The sequence below is a fragment of the Lipotes vexillifer genome, unplaced genomic scaffold (assembly GCF_000442215.2).
Source record: "Lipotes vexillifer unplaced genomic scaffold, Lipotes_vexillifer_v1.1 scaffold1495, whole genome shotgun sequence".
In the NCBI taxonomy this organism is placed as follows: domain Eukaryota; kingdom Metazoa; phylum Chordata; class Mammalia; order Artiodactyla; family Lipotidae; genus Lipotes; species Lipotes vexillifer.
In genome coordinates this window covers 111,568-134,510 of record NW_006781409.1, presented here as the reverse complement: position 1 = coordinate 134,510, position 22,943 = coordinate 111,568, and the positions used below count along the sequence as shown (strand labels likewise).

Below are 22,943 nucleotides of genomic sequence, written 5' to 3'. Positions count from 1 at the left end.
AAGTTTGTTCTCTGTGTCAACCTTAGCCAGATTAACTGGAATTTGAATCTGAACCATAACATCTGATTGACAAAGGGAGGTGGAAAGAGGGATGCAAATTTCTTCATATACACTCTGCACACAACTCAAACCTTGGAGAGATTTACCTGAGGTTTTCGGAACTGAATTCCGACTCCAGAAATCGTAGAAACTGGTCCCGCCCCACCTGGTCCTTCAATATCTCGTCGAAAGAGAAGCCCCATCTCTTTACTCGGTGCTGGCTGGGCTCTTTGCTTTGGGAGGGGGAACAAAGGTTTAAAAGGTGATCAATACCAGGCAAAAACCTGTGTCATATTCTCTTCAGCAACTCAAATTTATTTTGCTGCCAAGGGCCAAAGGGAAATGTCTCATATTTAAGTGACAGATTCCATAAAACCTGCATAAATCCCAAATGCAGACTTTTGTACACCAGCATTAGCCAACAGTAAAAAGTCTCTTTAAAGAAGGTATCTGAAGGGGGCCACATTTAAGTGAGGGTCACCAGGATGCCCACCAAGTGGCTGCTCTACAGAAACTACAACAACCCCACTGACTCGGCTTCCCTGGGTCACTCCTGTCAGTTTTAACTCCAACTCTTAAGGCCGTCATTTTTTTCACTTAAAAAAAAATAAAGAGGATGCCTCATGAATCTGACCTTTCATCAAAGACGTAGTCCCCCCTCCTGCCCCTTCCTCAATCCACAGGGGAAAAACAGAGTCCAGTTTAGATCCAAGTGATATACAGTCGGTCAGAAATGCATCCACTCATCCAGGATAAACCTTATTCAGTTGTTTAGAAGCAGAATGCTGAATTCATTCACTGATTTAACCACCACCCGCACAGTGTTTATGATGGCCTAGGCGTTGTTCCCAGCACTTCACATCTATTAATTCACTGAGTCCTTGAAACTACTCTGAAAAATGTACTAGTATTGTCCCCATTTTGCAGATAGGGAAACTGAGGCCTAGTGACAATTTGCCCAAAGACACACTAGGAAGGGATGGAGTGGAGACTCTAGGTCAGACAGTGTGGCTCCAGAGTGCAGCTCTTAGCTCTGCTGTGCTGCTTCACATCTATGGGACCCTCTCCAAACCAAAGCATGGGGGAGAGGGGGATGGGGAATTGGTCTTATTCATTTTGTGTTGGAAGATGAGACTATTTCCCTCAGCTTCTGTCCTTTCCATTTACAGTTCACTTGCTGTATTTATTCCTCTGACTCCTTCTAGCAGCAATAGGGTGCTAGTTCACAAGCTACACACTGCCATCTCCCACTCACGCGGTGGTCTGTGGACCAGCAGTGGAATGTCAGGCCCCACCTCAGACACGTGGAATTGGAATCCACAGCTTAACAAGATCCCTGGGTGATTTAAGTGCACATTAAACTCTGAGAAGCACTGGCCTAGCAATATTTATTTCCCCTCTTTTTTGATATTCATTGATAAATTGATGTTCAATTTATGTCCAAAAAGAAGAGGAGGTTTACAAGAATACAATTACTAAAACAAAACAATAACAGAAAACCAAAACTCTTAAATATAATAATAAGAACAAGTGATGACAAGTCATGGTAGGGGATGATTATTATACCAGAAAATCTAGGCTAGGGAAACAGCTGCAAGTGAACAAAAAAATTTTTAGAGCTTCCTTGGAGCCAAGACAAAAAGAGATTTGAATGGATTACATAACTCTCAGCATTTGAAAGAGCTAGCTTATAAGTTTGTCAGTAAAGACAACTTTTGCTCTGGTATTGAATTATAAGAGGAATTATCTCACAAGTCTTTACATAAGACGCACTGAAACACAATAAATGATGTTTTTGATACTTTTCTTACAACAAAAAGTGCAGGAAACTTTTACATACAGCTACTCTCAACAAAAGCCAGAAGCATAATTTTAAATTCTAGGGTGTGGTGAAGTGATTTTTATGGAGAGCCAAATAATGAAGTACATAGTTTCATTGTCATCCAGCTTTGATACAAGAAAATTATAGAAACTGGAGGAGAAAATAGCATGAATGTTCCATTCATTTTCAATGGTCTCACTCAGGCTTTTTGCAGGAGCTCAACAGTAGCCGTCTCTCCACTCCCCACATCCAAATTTGGGTTACTCTCCCAGTGCAGCTCTGTTGCCAAGGACAGAAGGTGGAGATAGAAAGTGTGTAGGTGTGGAATGAAAGCTAGCCACATTGGTTCGCAAAGGCTCCTGCCCACAGGGCTCAGAATCACTGCACAGTAGCGTCAACAAATGACGCAAGGAAGGTACATTTCATCTGCAAACACTAGTGCTGTGAGCGCTGCTCTGTAGTGTAGGGTACAGTGATAACATCCAAGTATTCCCCCTCTTTTTAAAAATGGACACAAACTTTTTATTATCTCTAACAGACATTAAGTGAATAAAATGATGTTTCTTTGTGTTATGGAGTTGACATATTCTCAATATTTACCTCAGGAAACTACACTTAGTAAAAAAGGGGAAGAGAGCATGTGTGTGGAAAGGTTTGGAAAACAAATAGCTCTAGACCAGTGCTACCTGATAGAACTTTCTGCGATGATGGAAGGATTCCATATCTGTGCTCCAATATGGTAGCCACCAGCCACATGTGGCTACTGAGTCCTTGAAATGTGGCTAGTGTGACTGATGAACTGAATTTTAAATTTTACTTAACTTTAAATAATTACAGCTTAAATTTAAGGGGCTACATGTGGCTAGTGGCTACTGTATTGGAAATCACAGTTCTGGAATGAAGTGATTCAAACCCATCTCTTCTATTTCTGCACCGCTACCTGTAGTCATTATCTGCAGGATCTTCTAATTCTGGGGCTTGTCCTTGGGGCTTGGGAGGCTCTTGTGAATCTCTAGGGATAGCTCAATAGGGTGACAGTGGAAGACTAAGCCTACCAGGTCAAACAATGGGGAATTCCATGAAAGATCTCTTCCAAAGTGCCAGGCTGGGCCTTCTGCAACGAGCCAAGAAGACAGATCCTGAATTCTCTCAAACTCAAGCCACAGAACCAATCAAATTCAATAGCTTTCCAGGGCACAAAAAAATGCTGTTAATAGAGAAATCCCCCCTGGGGTTGAGGCTAGCAGCAAATATAGGACCCAGAGAGTTGCAGGAAAGCATCTCTTTCTGCCAGTGTCATGCTGTGACCTGGAATGGCTCAGCTATCTGCTCTTTGCCACCAAGGTTGCAGGGCTCTGCAGGGATGGTGCTGGTGGCAGCTGCACCCCAATCAAAGGCTGTGCCCAGAGAGCCAGGTGTGGAAAGTTGCTTGGTCACTGCAGTGACTGCCTTATGTACACATACCTACCACTAGTGTCACCACTTTCTGGTACCCAAGCAGTGAGACCGCATTCATCCTGCCAGGTTCCTTGGTGGTGGCAGGAGTGGGATAAGGGCCATTTTGAGGGTAAGCCAGAAAGCTTGGGGTGTCACAGTAGAGGCAGAATCGGAGGCCTAGGACAGAGGTCGGGACATCCAGAAAGCTGCAAGATCAGCCTTCAGCAGAAACAAGGAGGTCTGGAGAAATAGGATACCCTGGTGTGGTAGTTTCCTAGGGTGGCCACAACGAAGTACCAACAGACTGGGTGGCTTAAAATAGAAATTTATTCTCCCACAGTTCTGGAGGCTAGAAATCTGAAATCAAGGTGTTAACTGGGCCGCTCTCTCTCTGAAGGCTCTAGGGGAGAATATGTTCCATGCCTTCCTCTTAGCTTCTGATGTTGCCAGCAATCCTTGGCATTCCTTGGCTTGCTCAAACATTACTCCAATCTCTGCCTCCGTTATCACATGGTGTTCTCCCTCTGTATCTGGTTTTTCATTAGACATTTACTCTGTGTGTGCCTGTGTCTCTGTTTTCTCTTTTTATAAAGACACCAGTCATATGGATTAAGAGCTTACTCTATCCAAGGATGACCTCGTCATCTTAACTAATTGCATCTTTAATGGTCCTGTTTCAAATAAAGTCACATTCTGAGATTCTGAATTTTTAGGTGACGTTATTCAAACTAGTACATCTGGGTTCCTTCAATTATCCATTATTCACAATCCTATTTCTGTATCTGGACACTTCACATCTGCTCCTTTTCTTCTAGAACATCTGGTCATTGGGATCTATTCTATTAAAAGCTTCTTGGATACGACTTTTCTATATTTGTCTTTCTTGTATCACGTGGTTATTTCCAAGCATCATCCCTTTTAAGGTTTAAGATCAGATTTGAACATATTGCTACCACGGAATGGTCTCTGTGGTTATAAAATAATTCTGAAAAGTAAAATATCTCTGAACATCCATCCCCAGGTGACCAGGTCAATAATTTTCCCTTGTCCCAACTCAAACAAATAATCCATGGAACTCACAGCTCCTTTATTTCCATCCATTGTGTAGAAAGGCTTCCTTATGACATATTTCTAATTATGGTTTTATACCATCATTTAGCTTCTTAAGGGTTTATGTCATTGTCTCTCCAGGCTATCTTGTGAGCTCTCTGAGGGCAGAGATCACATATCATGTGTCTTTGTATTCATCATAGTGCTTTTCACACAGCAAGTATTTAACGCTAAGAGGAAATCAATAGGATGTGTATAGTGATGTGGATGATGTGTCCTTATACTGACAGTATTTTCTAATTGCTAGCTGGATGCCTTTTTCTAACTCTAATTTCTCTTCTGTGTCCATTGATCCTCACCAAATTCTGCCTCCCAGTGAGCGGCCCAAACCAACATATAGCAAAGACAGGTGGCTCTCCAAGGGAGTCTGTCATTCCAGTTGATCTCCCAACTAAAGAGCATGGAGGAAATCTCCCAAACTGAGAACAAGAAAGCCAGATTCACAAGAAGCAGCTATCTATAAAAACACTCAGCTATCTTCAAAAGATATTTGAGTTATCAGAAAAACTATGATACAAGGGATTGTTCCTTAAAGAGTAAATACCCATTGACCCCATCTCAGGACCAGGGCTGTTGAAGGAATAATCGCAATTTTATTTAATGCCCCAAGAAAACCTGAGGGTCCTAAATACTTCAATGGGGAGTGGTCCTATTATTTGTTGCTGTGTAACCAACCATCTTCAAACTCAGTGGCTCAAAACAATAATTTATTCTTCTCTCTCAGTATCCCATGGGTTGACTGGGCTCAGCTGGGTGGTTCTCACTTGGGGTCTCTCAAGAGGTTGTAGTTGGATAGCAGCTGGGGTGGTGTTATCTGAAGGCTGGACTGGGTTGGACATCCACAATGGCTCATCACATGGCAGATGATGCTGGGTTTTGGCCAGGAGCTCAGCTGAGGCTGTCAACCTCATGGTCTCCCTAATGGTTTGGGTTTCTCACGGCTTGGCCAACAGGTTCTAAGAAGGAGTGTCTTAAAAGCAAATGTCTCAAATGACCAAGGGCTGCTTTATGACCATTTTCTCAGAATGTTACTTCTGCCATACTCTGTTGGTTAAATAAGGCACCAAGGCCAGCCCAGATAAAAAGAGCAGGAGGTGTCCCATCCTGATGTAAGCAGCAGCCCAGGCATACAAAGAGAGAAGGCACTGATGGGGCCATATTCGGAGACTGACTGCCACTGCGAAGGAACTGACTAATATCCTGGATGAACAGTTCTATCAAACTTGCTGGGCACGGGCAGCTCAGGGATGGTCTCTGTCTCTCACCAGGCCAGGCTAGTTGGGAGTGGATGCCTTTGGCCAAGCAGGATGAGCCAGCTTCCTTGTAGCTCTTTGCTCATGCACCTTTGCCCAGCATAGAGAGAAAGCCAAACGTATATCATGTGGTGAGAGCAAATCATGAACCACAATCCTGCAGGCAATGCCAGGTTCTTGTTAGATCCACTATCTGGCTGATGGCATATTCAGGAATACTTCCCAGAGACACACTTCTGGTGGTGTTTAGACTACAGAGCTCTCTCCAACTGAGATCTGGCAATTTGGGGCTTATTTTCCCTCAATGACGAGCCCTGGCAATCACTACTTTCTTTATCAAACCTTGACTTCTCAGAATTTCCATTAGATAGACTTGAGGCGCATCCTTTAAAAGGGCAGCCTTGTAATTGCCCGCTGAACATGCCCTTTCTCATTCTTGGATTTCTAGATCTAAAAGTTTGTCTGAGAAGGAGACAGGATTAAAGCACAATTTTCTTATTTATGCTACGAGGTGCATCATCCTGCCAATTATTCTGTTAAACCCTGTCACCGTCTTCCACTGGGTTGTCTGAAACCTCCACAAGGCAGAGACAGCGTGTTCATCTCTGTGGAATCCAGACGTTCTCTGCGATGCCCTCTTCCCTGGACATCGTAAAGAGTCTGTACCCATTTGCTCATGCCCAGTAGAAATCACAGCCCACCTCAGATGAACACGAAGTCCCAACGGGCTCCTGCTCTCTCCCATGCTGCCTTGACTCTTCCACACACCTTCACCCATCTTCACCAAAAACCTCCTTCACACAGTGTTTGGGAGGATAGAGCCTTTACTGAAATTGGAGGGTCTTGAGAAGGGGGTACACATTGCCCCATCCAGCCTCAGGCAATTTAAAAAAATCACATACTCGGTATTCCTATTTTGAAAAGTCCTAGGGGTTTTCCTGGCCCTGCACAGAGGCCTGGTCTCTCCCGTCACTCCGCTCCTCTTTCCACCTTCACTTTTCACTGCCCTGAGGGATAAAAAGTACATTCATCTCATTTTCTTATGGGGCACAACCTCTCCACCTGTTGTTGAGTCTCTGCCCACACCCCTGCCCTCAGGGCCTGACTCTATGCCCCAAGCGACATTAATGTCCTTTGCCAAATGAGGAGGAATCCTGAGGCTGGGAGGTAAGATAGCACGTTTATTCACCTCGCTACATTAGTATCTTGAGAGACCTTCTTGCTCAGAAGGCAGCACATAATAGGTTCACAATACTATTTGTTGAATTAAACTGAAACTGAGAAAAAATAACCTTTGATTATTTTACCGGTCATGTTCAGCCTTTCTTTCATGGACAAAGGCTGTTTCATCTTTAGACTGAACCAGGATGTTGGCACTGATCCCCAACTCCGTGTCACCAAAGGCAGGTACCCAACCACCACCAGCATCTGACTGGGTGGGAATGTTCTACTGGGAGAAGAAACTGGGCCTCACAGCTTCTCTTCATTTTCACTTGTATCTAAATATCCTGACTCTGCTTGAAGGTAGACAGAACACTGCAGGTGTTAGGTCAGGTGTAGAAGCCTGAGCAGTAAGAACAGAGCCAGAGCCTAGTTGTGGGGGCAGCTCATCCCTTGGGGACCAAGCTGATAGGCTGGGATAAACCAACAGGCCAGATGACTGCCATTTTCCCAAGCTATCACATGTTTTATTGCTGACTTTCAAGAAAGAAGGAGGAAATCCTAGTGTCATCGTGGTGAATTCAATTCATGCACTTACCCCTCCTCCTTTCCCAAATATCAACGAAATGGCCAACAGAATGGTCACTTCTCCACCTATCCTCCATCCAACCTATACTTTTTGAGTACCTACTATGTGCCAGACAGGGGTCAAGGCACTAAAATAATTTTAAGTCTTATCTAGAAAGAGAACCAGGGGGAGGATGTGATATAGAGTGACTGGATGGATGGGGTGACCACTACAGATTGAGCGGTCATAGAAGACCTTCTAAGATCCCTCAGCAGAAGGGAGAAAGAGTGGCCTTCTTGGGAAGCACCATGGAGAGGAAACTGAGGAATTTCAGAAACCCAATCAGGACCTGCAACACAGCAGCACGCTTGGCTGCAGGGACGTTGGGCTAAGGAAAGTTGGGGCTCGACCACCCACAGACCCCCGCAGCCACCCATCCCACTTCCAGAGAGGACCCAGTCTTTCAGTCTGTTCTTGGACCGTATGTCCAGGACGCAGAGTAGAACCCCGCCGATTTACCTGTGCCCTCCTCCCATTAATACACTCAGGTGAGGCCGTACAGCCACGTGACCAGAGGAAAGCCTGTCCCAGATCAGGGGAACTCAGGAGCCACACCAGGATTTCTCAACCTGTGCTGTGCCTCAGAATCACTCAGAAGGCTTGCTAAAAATATAGGCACCCAGAACCACCCTGGGGCATCTGTATTTGAATGACCACCTGCAGGTGATTCTGATGTACCCTGTGGTTTGAGAACCACCCACCCAAACAATTACTGAGGGAACCTCATCAGCTACTGGTATAGTCCATCTGGACCAGGGCTGTACCTTAGCATAAAATTCAGAAAAAAATGCCTCACTGTCAGAAATTCTGACTTAATTGACCTGGGGAGGGGACTGGACATTGGTATTTTTAAAAATAAGCTCTCCAGGTGGTTCTAATGTATGGCAAAAGTTGAAAACCAGCAGTACCCCAAATTTCTGGGTATCTGAAAGGATTGACCTGCTCTGAACAGTGACTGGAGTAATGAGACAATGAACAGAAACAATGATTCTCTGATCAATGATAACCTGTGAAATAGACTAAGTGGTAGAAATAGAGGGAAGATATGAAAAAAAATCTGTATCCCATCTTCAGGGCAATTCAAGAGGATAAACATCACTAGAACAGAGCAGGCTACTAAGAACAAGTCCTCCAAGAAATATTACAGATTCTTGGAAATAAAAAGCACGGTTGTCAACCACTCTTCTCAACACTTCGTAGGCAAAGAAAAACTCATTAAAGTATAAAATCACAGAATGGACACCATTGAAACTGGTGACTCTGAAGAGTAATTCAAGGAATTGTATCCTTGAATATAGAATAAAAAGACAAAGAGATGGAAAAATAGTAGAGAAAAGAGATAGGGCTGCTACACCCCACATGACCAGAATTCCTACAAAAGGATTTCCTAAAAAGAGAGGGTAGAATGGAGAAAAGTGTGGCAATAATTGAAAGAAAGAAAGGAAGGAAGGAAGGAAGGAAGGAAGGAAGGAGACCCAAGTTAAAGAAAGATTTAAGTTCTTGGATCCGATCAAAGGGACTACCGAGGGCATGTCAGAAATATTAGAAAGAAGATACCCATCTACATATTATTTTCTTTTAATGTTGATTGAGAAATATGTCTCAAAGTGTTAGTTTCAAATATATCAGGTTGGGACTTCCCTGGTGGTGCAGTGGTTAAGAATCCGCCTGCCAATGCAGGGGACATGGGTTCGATTCCTGGTCCAGGAAGATCCCACATGCTGCGGAGCAACTAAGCCCATGCGCCACAACTACTGAGCCTGTGCTCTAGAGTCTGCGTGCCACAACTACTGAAGCCCGTGTACCTAGAGCTCGTGCTCTGCCACAAGAGAAGCCACCGCAATGAGAAGCCCATGCACCGCAGCAAAGAGTAGCCCCCGCTCGCCACAACTAGAGAAGACCCACACGCAGCAACGAACACCCAATGCAGCCAAAAATAATAAATTTTTTTAAAAAGTATATATATATATCAGGTTAACAAAGCTCTGGGGAAGAACGGGATTTGGAGGAGGTAAAGAAAAACTTCTAGTTTTCATTTTTTATACCTCATTATTATTTGCTTGAAGCAATGACATTTTAAAATAAACCCCTTAAAAGTATGACTAGACTAGAAACTAGAGTAACAAAAACTAATACAGAACTTGATTAATAAAGCAAAAGTTAAGGAAGAGAAACAGAAACAAGAAGAAAACTTAGATTCAGAAAACATAAACTATCAGGAAAAAGATTAACTATATGATCCAAGTGAATGTGACTGCTTTCTATCCCAAAGTCTAAGGCAAAACATACCACTAGAAAAATGGGCAAAAAACACAAAAACAGGCAAGCCACAAAAGAAAAATGAGTATCTAGTAATCATGAGAAAAGATTCTCAAGTATGTTAACAAAGAAATAAAAGTAAAATATTTTTATTTTCATCTGTCAGATTTGCAAAGGTGAAAAAACTTGATAATGTTTGGGTTGGTAAGGATGTGGGGAAATGGGCACTTTTAAGCTGAGGGCATGAAAAAGAGTTGTTATTGTTTTGCTCCAGGGGAATCTAGCCATATGAACTAAAATTAAAATATGCATACCATTCTTAGCAATTCCAACACCAGACATTTATCCTGAAGAAATAATTGGACTTTTGTATAAGGATGTTCCTTGTATCACTGTTTATGTTAACAACAACAACAAAAGGTTATAACCTAAATATTTTTTTTCCCAAACAGTGACCAACTTTATCATGGGGGGTTCCCACATGGGATCCCACCCTCTTAAATAAAAAGGTGCATAGAAAAGAAGGGATTTAGAAACCTTTGTACAATTCCTACATCCTGGGCCCCAGGGCGAGGAGAGGTTAATTGCTGGGTGGGCTGCAGGGGTGGAGGCAGGGCCCTTGCCACCTGCATGCCCACATCCACCCTGAGCATGAGTGTGAGGGAGAGATGCTCTGGGAGGGACGAGGGAGCTCCCAAGCTTGGGGCAAGATGGCTGCAGGCGAAGTGTTATGACCTGGGCATTAGTTAAATAAATTACACTACAATTATGTAAGTGGACATGATGTAACTATTAAAAAGCATAGGCGGATCTATACGTGTTTACCTGGAAAGATTGCCATGATATATTGTTAATTAAAAAATTACAGGACAATGTATATGTAAAGGACCTATTTATCCAAAAGAATACGATATTGTATATACAAATAGATCTAAAGGGATAGACAGTAAGTCAAAGGTTTTCACTCTTCCTTAGTTCATGGTGCTCTTAATGTCTCACTAAGTTTTTCATGGAGCCCCTGGGCCAAAACAACAACAAAAACCTTAACAGTTTTTTTTTTTCCTTAAAAAGTCAAAGACCGTAATATGTATCTATGTCCTAACAACTTAATAGCTATTTGAAATACATATAAATTGAAAGAAAAAATAATATGTTTACTTCACTCCTAATGACCGTGTGTGTGCTGTGGAGTACTGCACATCTTCTCAAACTTTGGAATCAGACTGGACCTGCCCCCTCATTTCCTAGTCCATGTTGATTTTTGTCCAGTACTTGCTTTTTATCACAACAACTGCCCTGAAAACCCAGATTTGCAAAGATACGACATCACTGGAAAGAATGTAATGTGATCTAATGCTGAGAATGGTGGACGACCATAAGCTAATCGTCTACACAGTATCTGACATAGGTTGAACATCACTATGTTTCCCTCAAAGATTTAGAATGTCCTGTGGGAACCCTGTGAGTTCCCTGCAGCAGCCTAGAGTGCCCTGGTGCAGTTTGGGAATCATGGCATTAGACTATTAACCAAGGCTCCTTCTGGAAAATGAGATTGGGCTGGAGGCAGAATGAGTTTTCTTTGTTATGCCCATCTGGACAGTTTGAACTTTTTATAAGAAGTGTCTATGACTTCTATTACTTCTTATAAGGTTTTCCATTTTAAGAAAAGAAGCCAGAAAAAGAGCAAGAATGAAAGTGAATGAGAGAGAGATAAAGAAATGAAGAACAAATAAAGAGCTGTCTCACCGAGGGGCAGAGGGTACAAAGGCACACCACACTGGGTTTCCTTTTGTAATCGCGAACGTGGTCTGAGTCTCCCTGGGCTTCGGTTCCTCAGCTACTAAGTAAACACACTAGTTTCTCTCATCGATAAGGAGCTATGGAATGGAACCATTGCTGCCCGCTATTCCAGAAGAGCAGAGTGATGAAAACCACAGCTCTGGAGCCCTCTGCCTGGGTTCTAATCCTAACTCTGCCACCTACTTGCTGTGTGACCTTGAGTAAGTTCACTAACTCCTCTGTGCTTCAGTTCCCCATCTGTTCATTGTGAGAATAATAATGTTTACCTGTTGTGGGGATTCAGTGGAAGACACTTACTCTGTGGCCAGCACAGAGTAAGTGCTAGCTATTATTGTTGCTGCTGCTAATGTATAAAAGCTAAACTGACCCACAGATTCTTGCCCTCCAGCAATCGGAACTAGGAAACGTGAAGGACTGTCCCAGTTATCATAACATCTACAGGGTCATAGAGAGGTCAGAGGGAAGCCACAAAGGATCCACGTACAAAGCTATTAGGAGGTAGAAACCATGGGTAAGGAATCCAGTTGGGTGGTTACTTGAGGGGTTTCTGTTCTATTGAAAAAAAGAGTCAAATTAAGATAGGGTGTAACATAATTTCACGATCTCATGCATTGCCCCCCGCACTCCCAAACATTAAAACATTTTTATTTTTACCTCATCTCTATGTCCCATAAAGCAACATCGTCGCTGATCCAGGGATTGGACGGCTCAGCTGGCGTGACCAAAGGGTCATATTCCACATACTGTTCTGTGTAAGCAATTAAGCTGCAGGAGGGAAGCAGAGCCAAGAATGCCACTGATTTCCTATAAAAACGTGTATTCTGCTTTACACAAACATTATATCAGTCTTCATATAATTCCAAGTTAAAGGGGAAAAAATTTACCTTCACTGCCACTTCCAACAAATCCAACTGTTTTCATTTGTCCTTGCTCCCTTCTCATGATGAACATACTGTTTTCGCATTATTGCAGTCATAGTATACATGTGCATTTTATATCTTTTTCCCACTTAACTCTTTCACTGAACCTTGGTGCATCCTCCCCTGGTCATGCTAGCTTTACTGATACACTGGTCCAAGCCTGCCTATGTCTCGTCCTCCCACATGGACTACAGATCTCAAGGCATCTGGGGCACACAAAGGATGCTACAGTTTTTCTAGGCTGCCAGTGCATCATTCTCAACTGGAGGACTTCTTTATTGTAAAGACTTTAAAATCCTGGCAGACCAAAAGGAGTTAACATATTATAAACATTTTTCCAAAAAGCAACTTAGTTTTTCTAGTTAAACAGCCACAGAATTTAAATAGCCACATAATCTTTTTAAACAAAATTTCAATTTTATCAAAATGCATGTCGATAGTTAAAATAAAATAGTACTAAATGATTTCTTTTACAAAAAAGCAATAGCAATGTTTTCTCCTATCCCTTCTCACAGAGGCACTTACTTTCAGTCCTTATTTCTTTCAGCATTTACCTGTATATTTCTAAATTATATGTTTTTATAGCTGCTCTTGATTATCAATTTTAGACAAGGATTAACTTTCTACTCACCAGTCCCCCCCACTCACTCCACCATTTCCTCCCATGATCCTCCAAATATAACACTTTTTGTTAAATCAACAGTCAGTGTCCACATTAGTAAACTGGGTAAAGATTGTCTGCTGCTGAGCTAAGTAGCATATTACCTTTTCCAGGTGTTCTAACAAATCTGTAAAACATCTAGCAATAATGTTTCACATCTTCAACACATCAGATAATCAAGCAGTGTTGTCTCCCTGTCTCCTGGAGGCCCTCTCCCCAAAGTCTGGAGTCCTCTTGCTTGAATCTGGACTGTTTGCTCTATAGGCTTGATGCAAAACCATCATCCTGGGCCTTCCTTCACGTCTATGTTAGAGCCCCAGTTTCCTGGATTCCATGTCTGTCTATTGGTTTTACCTCCTGGTTGTGTTGAAGCACATCCTTTAGTAGTTCCTAAGAAAGGATGCATAAGAGCTAAATATTTTGAGTCCTTGCAGGTCTAAAAATGTTTTTTTACCTTTACACTTGACTGACAGTGCTGGACATAGAACCCTAGGTTAAAAATAATTTTCTTTCAGAATTTTGAAGGCATTGCTTTACATTTTTTGCTATCCAGTGCTATGCTACTGTTGAGAAGTCTGAATCCATTTTAATTTTTGTTCTTTTGTTTAGTTTCTCTTCCCTCTGGAAGCTTAAAGTCTTCTCTTTATTGCTGTAATGCTCGCAAATTTCACCATGACCCTTGCCGGTAGTTTTTATTCACCGTGCCAGGCACAACGGACAATCCATAGGTAAAAAACCAAAATTCCCAGAAATCTTATGGTATTTCTTTGCTAATTTCATAACCTTCATTTCCTCTGTTTTCTCTTTTCATAATTCTTTTAAATTAAATATTGGAATTGATAATCCAGTATTCCTAAATTTTCCCTCCTAATTTTCATCCTCTTGTCTTTTTGTCTCATGGTTCTTCCGAACTTTGTCTTTATTTTTTTCAATTTGGACTATCACTTTCTTACGTTTCCAGAGTTCACTCTTTTTTTTTTTTTTTTTTTTTATTTATTTATTTATTTATTAATTTTTGGCTGTGTTGGGTCTTCATTTCTGCGCTAGGGCTTACTCTAGTTGTGGCAAGCGGGGGTCACTCTTCATCGCGGTGCGCGGGCCTCTCACTGTTGCAGCCTCTCTTGTTGCGGAGCACAGGCTCCAGACACACAGGCTCAGTAGTTGTGGCTCACAGGCACAGCTGCTCCGCAGCATGTGGGATCTTCCCAGACCAGGGCTCGAACCTGTGTCCCCTGCATTAGCAGGCAGATTCTCAACCACTGCGTCATCAGGGAAGCCCGAGAGTTCACTCTTGTTTATCATAGTATCTAGTTCTTGTTTTATGGATGAAATATCTTCTCATATCTCTGAGGATGTTAAATCTATATCTTTATTGTCAGTTTCTTTTGCTTCTTGAATAGTTTTTGGTTCCTCCAAGTCCCTTTTTCTGTTTGTTTGTTTTGATCACACTCTTTTGTGTTGGGGCTCCCTCCGAGAGTCTGGAACATCACTGGACATCCATTTGTGCTTAAAAGTGAGGGACTAAAACCTGCTTGGAGGCTTCGTGTGTGTGTGGACAGGATCTGCCAACTGACAGGCTTCGTTGTCGGGTCAGGGCAGCTTGCCTGTCATTTCACTAAAGCTCCACGTGAGAGATCTGGAGTCCTTCCTCTGGGGATATCTACTTTGCTCTAGAGCAGTGGTAGGCAAATTTTTTTCTGCAAGACCCAGATAGTAAATATTTTAGGCTTGGCAGACCAGATGGTGTCTGTTGCAACTGTTCTGCTCTTCTGTTGTAGAACAAGAACAGCCATAGACAATCAATGAATAAATGCATGTGACTGTGCTTCAGTAAAACTTTATTTGCAAATATAGGGAGTGGAGTGGAGTGGATGTGGCCCATTGGTTGTAGTTTGCCAGTCTCTTACCCATGGGCATCTACACCTGGCTCCTGGAGGGCTGAGAGCAGGACAGGGGAGTGGTAGAGGGTCCCACAGCTCAGTACACAGCTCGCTCAGGAATTCTCTTGCTTTCAGCTGGCCCTTCATGATATGATATGCCTGAGTTCTGAGCTGATGTGACTCAGTTTCTCCAGAGAATAAAGTGCCCATCTCCCATGGTGGTGGTAAGAGGGGAGAGAGGGTCTCCTCACGCGGCACGGATCGAGGGATCCCAAAGCTCCGGAGACAGACTACCCATTCCCCTGGGGTTATCCGCATGCCTCCTTCTTGCCTTCCATTGTCCCTGGCGCCTTCAAGAGCCAAAGCCAGATTTTGTTGGGCAAATTGGTTTTGTTATAATTCTCCCACCCCTAACATGGAGGTCATAATGTTCTTTACTCTGTCCCTATTCACTTTCTTATTAAATTTTGAAATATTTCTTGCATTCAGAAAGGCATAAAAACTGTAAGAGTATCACCCTTCTACTCACCACCCAATAAAAAGAAACACAACATTACAGAGACAGAGGTCTGCAGTCATGCTCCCCAATTCTTTATACTTTTGACCTTGGAAAAATGTGTGGAAACTGTTAATCCATTCATTTGTTGACCTTGTGAGTTCATACCATTTTCATTCCTTTATTGACATGTTACTTTTGGGAAGGGAGAGAAGACTAATGTACATCCACAATATTACCTTGAATGAATTTATTATAATTTATATAATAATTTGCTTTATATTGGACATAGACTTCTAATTTCTTTTTTTTAGTATATGTAGTGCTGGCTATAGTAGAACACCATTGTTCAGAAAGGTTTTTCCATCTTTTGGGTTATTTATTTAGAATTAACATCCATAAGTGGAATTATTGGGCCCAAAGATATGAATATTTTTATGGTTATAGATCTACAATAAAACTTTTCCCTAAGCATCACCAGCTTGAGTGTCACCAGTTTCCTCTGCAATGGCAGATTCAGAGCCACAATTCCTGCTACTGAATTGCAAAGGGCAAGCATGGCCAAGTAGCTTACTTCTGAGAATGTGAAGAAATTCACGGGCAGCTCCATCTCATTGCTACTCAAAATGTGGTCCACAAACCAGCAGCAGGGGCATCACCTGGGAGCTTGTAAGAAATGCAGAAGCTCAGGCCCCACCCAGACCTACTGAGTCAGAATCTGCATTGGTAGTAAAATTGGCCAGGTAATTCATATGCACATTAATGTCTGCAAAGCGCCACATCCCGTTCTTCAATTTTCTGAGAGGCTCAGGACACAGGATATTTTATTCATCAAATGAAGATGAAGGAGCCTGTGATACTTTTGGTTTTAAATTCGGTTGCAGGCTTCCTAACACCTCACAACGTTCTCACTGTCCCAGGCGTGGACCGTCCCCCTGCGGGGTGGGAGGAGCATTAGTCTAAGTTGAAAAACCTTGCTTCTAGCTGTGGGCTGAGCCATTGAACTGACCTTTGTCAAGTTCACCATATGTTACATAATGGCCTTGATGAGTACTCAGGACCATTTGACAAAAAATAATAGGAAAGCATTTCAAGAGTCTTCCAAGTACCCAAGAACCGTGAGATAGATGACTGCAACCACCACATGCAGCGCAGGCCCACCGTCCTGTAAATCTCCTGCTGGATGTGCATCTGGCCTGAGTGAGGCTTCATCCGTATGAGCCATACAGCATCTCAGGTGAGAATGAACAGGGAAGGGAGCTCTAAGTGAGCACTGTGGCAGGAGGGATCAGGCAATAATTTGGTGCTGTGATAGCTCCAAGGGGAGGTACCCCTTTGCCACTTGGGCTAATTTCATTCTTCCTAAAAGAAATGGGTTTGCATATTAAGGAATATATCAGTTTCCTAGCATTACTAGGAAACAAATTACCACAAAATTGGTGGTTTAAAACAACAGAATTGTATTCTCTCACTTCTGGAGGCTAGAATTCTGAAATTGAAGCCATGTTTCCCTCTGAAGTCTCTAGGGGAGTATCTTCCTTGCCTCTTCCAGCTTCTGGTGGCTTTAGGTGATTGATCACTGGCTTGTGGCTGGATCACTCCAATCTCTGCCTCTGTCTCCACATGGCCTTCTGTGAAGACATGTCTGTGTCTTCTCCCCTTCTCTCTCTTATAAGCACACTTGTCATTAGATTTAGGATCTACCTGGATAATCCAGAATGATCTCATCTCAAGATCTTCTGCAAAGACTCTTTTCCTAAATAAGGTCACATTCATTCCCGGGTTCCGTGGGTTAGGGTTGCACATATCTTTTGGGGGGACCTCTATTCAACCCACTGCAAGGAACGTGAAAGCACCTGGATGTGAGGATGGGGAAGGCACAGTTGACACCTGACTCCTCTGTTCAGATGGACACAGTAACAAACCAGCAGCAGGTAACCTAAATCCTATTCAAGGGATGACAGGCCACACTGAGATGCTCCAGAGTGTCTGAGGCATGATGGGGTGTTGGGGGCTTTCCTGATTATGAAGCATTTGGGCACCCACAGTGTTCTCAAAATCTGAGATGGAGTGTGTAGTCCACGGGGCTCTGCTCAGCTGTGACCCCTTTGTCCTCCTGGATGTCTGCCTCTGGCTGTTCCAGTGACCTCAGCCTCAGGTGACCCTGTGTCTCTAATAAAGGACTTCTACTTGAGCAACCCAAGGCAAAGGCTGGGCCTTCATCTAACTAGTTAGTTACAAGTTATGAGGAAAAAACATTTCTTAACCAGAAGTGGATTTCCCAGAAGTAAAATGTAGGGATGGGAAAAAATCTTCCTCCCCATCTTCCCCTGCCCTGCCTCAGATTTCTGTGAGACAGGCTGGAGGTTTTACCAGTAGACCCTCCCCGCACCCCCCAGCTTATGTTTTATTAGACCTTGCACGTGGCCACGCCTCCTAGCTGGGAAGCCAGGTCCAACCAGCCAGGTCAGGTCCCGGAGCCAGGAATGAGCGCCTGGGGCAAGGGGACAGCGGGGAGGCTCAGGAGGGGCTGGGTGAGTACAGTTGACCCCTGAACGACATGGGTTTGCACCACACTGGTCCACTTGTAGGCGGATTTTTTCAATAGTAGATACCACAGTACTACATGATTGGCTGAATTCACAGATGCAGAAATGGATGCCAAGAACAATGGATATGGAGGGCCAATTATACTTTATACGTGGATTTTCAAGTGCATGATGGTCATATCCCTAACTCCCGAGTTACTCAGGAGTCAGCTGTACTCGGGCACTCAAGGAGACTGCACGCGGCTGCCTTCTGCTGCAGGAAAGGCAATGAAGGCAGCGGTCCACTGCCCAGCCCACGGCAGCAGAGGCTGAAATGGCCAGAGAGCAGCTGTGAGCATCACAAGCTGTAATGAAACACAGGCTCACAGCCAGGTCTCTTTTAGAGAAATTTGGGGCTATTCAGAGGAGCGGTTGGAGGAGAGGTGGTGAGATTTAATGGAGATGTTAGTTCAAGAGAAGCGGTCGAGAGCCCGAGGTGGGCTTTTGTAACCACACAGGGGCACAAGATATGACTATGTCATAGGCATTAAGCATGAATGAAGATGTTCCTATGACCTAGCCCTACATCCTGCCTTCTCAGAGCAGGGTCCAGGCAGGTATCCAGGATATAAGTGGAGGACCACATGAAGGAAGAGCTAAGAACTTCCTGCAGAAACGCCCGACAGTCTGCACCAAGGCAGCAGCTCAAGTCAGTAGGATCACCAATCAGTCAGCCAGTGCCAGTGGTAGCCAGTATTGGTCAGCAGGGAAATTTACTGTAGGAAGAGGAAAAGCTATTTTGTTAAGGTACAGTTACATAAATAAAGTTGGTTAGAGGCTTTGTAAAGGAAACGGTAAAATTATGTGGGCATATGTATTTTCAATGTTCTGTCTTATTGGTAGAATTAGGATGTATTGAATCATCAGAATTACATATATGTCTCTCAGGGGTATAACAGGAATTTTTGATCAGCAAGGGACTTGGAAATGCACACACTTTAGAAAGGAGGATGTGCAGTTTGATCTTCTTGAGATTCTAAAAGAAAGGGAGAGATTAGGTACTGTATTAGTTTCTAATGGCTGCTGTAACAAATTGCCACATACTTAGTGGCTTAAAATGACACAAATGTATTACCTTCCAGTTCTAAGGGTCAGAAGTCTGAAGTGGGTTTTGCTGGGCTGAAATCAAGGTGTCAGCAGGACCATGTTCCTTCTGGAGGCTTTAGGGGAGAATCCATTTCTTTGCCTTTTCTACCTTTTAGAAGCAGGCTGCATTCCTTGACTCATGGCCCCTTCCCATCTCTAAACCCTGCAAACCCCATTCAGTGTTTGGGTTTTGACCCCGGTCCCTGACACAGAGCTCCTGAAACCCTTGTAATCTCCTGAGTGATAGGAGTCTTTTGTTCTAATGAGGTGACTCTGGGTGGGCTTATGGATGGCTCCTGGCTGGGGCTGGTCACCAGAAAGACCAAGCCATAATTAGAAGCTTGGAGCTTTTAGGCCCACCCCCCATTCTCTTGAGAAGGGAGAAAGTCTGGACATGGAATTAATAATTGATCATGCCTACATGAGGAAGCCTCCAAAAAATCCCAATAGTATGGGATCCAGGGAGCTTCCAGTTGGTGAACATATCTACATGGGGAGGGTGACGCACCCCAACTCCACAGGGACAGAAGCTCCTGTGCTTGGGACCCTCCCAGACTTCACCCTATGAATCTCTTTGTCTGGCTGTTCGTCTGTATCCTTTATCATATCCTTTAATAAACTGGTAAGTGTAAGTAAGTGTTTCCCTGAGTTCTGTGAGACACTCTACAGATTAATCAAACCCAAGGAACGGGTTGTGGGAACCTCTAATTTGTAGCCAAGTTGGACAGAAGTTGTGGGTAACCCAGGAACCTACTATGACTGGCATCTGAAGTGAGTTGGGAGCTGTCTTACAGGATTGAGACCTTAACTTGTGGGATCTTATACTATTTCCAGGTAGAGTGTCAGAATTGAGTTAAATTGTAGGACACCCAGCTGGTGTCAGAGAATTGCCTGGCGTGAGGAGAAAAATTCCCACACATCTGGTGTCAGAGTACTGTGACACACTGCTATATATAAGAGAGATAACTAATAAGGACCTACTGTATAGCACAGGGAACTCTACTCAATACTCCGTAATGGCCTATATGGGAAAAGAATCTAAAAAAGAGTGGATATATATACATGCTTAACTGATTTACTTTGCTGTACACCTGAAACTAGCACAACATTGTAAATCAACTAGACTCCAATAAAATTTTTTCAAAAAGTACTGTGAGTGTGGCAGTTTCAGAGTAAAGGAAAAACACAGAAAAAGGAAGACTGGATTTTGCCCTACACAGCATCCCAAGAGTGAAGTATGTATATGGGAATCTGGTTTACAAAGCAGGTGAGGGGAAGATGGAAAGAGACAGTTAGGCTCCAGGGAAAATGGGCAGTGAGGGATGGCCTGCAGCTGTGGGAAATGATTAGTCAAGGGAAACAAAGGCATGGAATACAAAGCCTTATGGGATAGTGACCATCATTCTTACTTTAGAAATACAACACAAATGTGCTACTGGATTCCTTAGGAAACTGGGGGCCTCTCAGTGGGAAGGAAACCTGGAGACTGAATGTGAGAAGGGGTGAAAAGGAGAGTGTGTTTGCACCCCCTTTGATATATGCACTTTCTAAATGATGATGCACAAAAGGGAACCAGGTAGGAAGAGCATCTGATTAGGAAGGAATGAAAAGCAGAGTAGCACTGCAGACATGGAAGAAGAAAGTTTGGTTCTCATTAATTCGTTCATCTATTTTTTTTCACGTTGGAGAAGATGGGGAGGAGAGACAATATGAAGAAATAATTCCTTAATTATGGGTCACCCAGAGAAAAGATATACAATAGAGAAACTCGGGATGAGGGAAGGGACATGGAGGTGAATTTAGCCCCTCAGAAAGAAGAGCATATACCAGGCCAGGTATTGCAACCCTTCTAGATCTTGGTCTGGATACAGTCACCCTGGCTATAGTGTTACCTCTGATGGTTTCTCTTCTATCACCTAACGTGAGAAGCAAGGACCCTGCGGTGTCTGGAATCACATAAAAGCAATGTCATAATGACCTCTTGGGCCCCTTTTATTCCTCCCTGAAACTATCATTAGACATTAAGTTCACGGACCTCTATCACCCTAGCATGTTTTTAATAGACCCTTAGGGTATGCAGTCCCTTGCTGTCTTATCTCATTTCATTAATTACATTTCTGATCACAGAGGGCCAGGAAGCAGAGGAGGAACCAGCTCCAATTTCAGGGTGCAGCAGTGATCTCAGACATGCTCAAGCAAGGTGATGGTAAAAAATCAATTCAGCAGTCAGCTGTGATGCACAAATGGCTCCCAGGGATGGGGTAAGGATGAGCCGAGTACAGGAGCAGTTATAAAATGACACAAAGCCATCTTTCCATGTGGGGCAGCACAGTGTGATCCAGGCAGTGACTGACTGGAGCTCAGTGCCACTAAGGGTGGGGAAACACAGCAAAATATAGAGACTTTTCAGACAATTTTGAACTAAAACATATAGATTTTTGCATTCTAAAAGTTGGTTTGTCCAGTGCTGTAAGGCTGGAGTGAATAAAAAGTGGACCCCTTGAGGACTCTTGCAAAGAAGACTAAGACCTCATCTATTTGGCAATTTCAACTACTGAGGAAACATAGGTAAGATAAGTGACCAAAAGGGGCTCTGAGCAGAGTCTACAATGAAATAAACTCTATGCCCCAAGACTCACTGTCTGTTATTTGGAAGAGCACACCTCATGAAGACTCTTTCCTCTTGCTTTAGGATGGAGATTAAAGAACTTGATTATTTGATTTTCTGGTGTGGTAGATCAGTTATAAAAATGGAGTCTAGCAGAAACTAACACACCATTGTAAAGCAATTATACCCCAATAAAGATGTTAAAAAAAAAAATAAAAATAAAAAATAAAAATGGAGTCTATTTCCCCAGCCCTTGAATCTGATCTGAGATTGTGACTTGCTTTAGTCAATAAAATGCAGCACAAGTGTCAGAGTGCCACTTCCAAGCCTCAAGGAGCTTTGCATGCTTCTGCTCTCTTTCTTGGAATCCTACTATCCCCAGGTGAACAAGGTCAAACTAGCCTGCTGGAGGATGGGAGACCATGAGAAGGACTGCCCAATGGTCCCAGCTGAGGTCATCCTAAACCAGCTGAACCAAGCATGTGAGAGATCCCAGGCAAGATCAGTACAGCAGCCAACCCAATCCATGGAGGCACACAGACAAGAGGGTGGCCCAGTGGACACAGACATGTGTACGTAGACATGTGAGCACACAGACTGGCACATAAATGTGTGACCAGTAGTAAATGCATATTGTTTGAAGACACTCAGTTTTCAGGCTTTTTTTTTTTTTTTTTAAGGCGGTTTGTTACTCAGCAATAGCTAACTGATACACCTGGCCTGGTACAGGTTGGAAATGGGAGTTGTTTAGCGAGGAAGAAGGGCTACTGGAGATGGGAGTTGTTTAGCGAGGAAGAAGGGCTACTGGAGATAAGCCATGCTGACAGGAACAAGAAGACAAACCAGCAACAGAGACTCAAAGAACATAATGGTCTGGGGCCGTTTAGGGAAAGGGAAGCATTTTGTGGCACTTGATTCTGGTCACTGACTGAGTTTTAAAGCACAAAATAAGAACACTGACCCTGAGTTATCCAGAAAACTTAACTGAAATGCAGTGTGCTTTCTTCAAGAAGGCAAGGGCATGTTTAAGAAATATTTTCATTCAACATAGTTAAAATGAAAAGCTTAAGGTGTTAAGCATTATTTATTTGGAAAATTCATCTGTGTGTGCAGGGACCATACTTTCTGAAGCAAAAATTGTGTGACATTTCAGACAGACTTTTGTGCTGCTTCCAGGAAATGTAGTTTGGTTGCC

General features: G+C 43.2%; 1 protein-coding gene across 5 annotated transcripts in view; it reads right to left on the bottom strand.

Annotated features, from left to right (window-relative positions):
• The window catches only part of RGS6 (regulator of G protein signaling 6), a 188,270-nt gene that overhangs the window by 54,456 nt on the left and 110,871 nt on the right, over positions 1-22,943 (bottom strand). For all 5 annotated transcript variants that reach the window (XM_007454735.1, XM_007454733.1, XM_007454736.1 and 2 more), the window contains exons 11-12: positions 12,164-12,274; positions 147-272 (exon numbers count right to left, since the gene is read on the bottom strand). In XM_007454735.1, the coding sequence (XP_007454797.1) occupies positions 147-272; positions 12,164-12,274 (237 nt within the window). The remainder of the gene's footprint in view (positions 1-146; positions 273-12,163; positions 12,275-22,943) is intronic.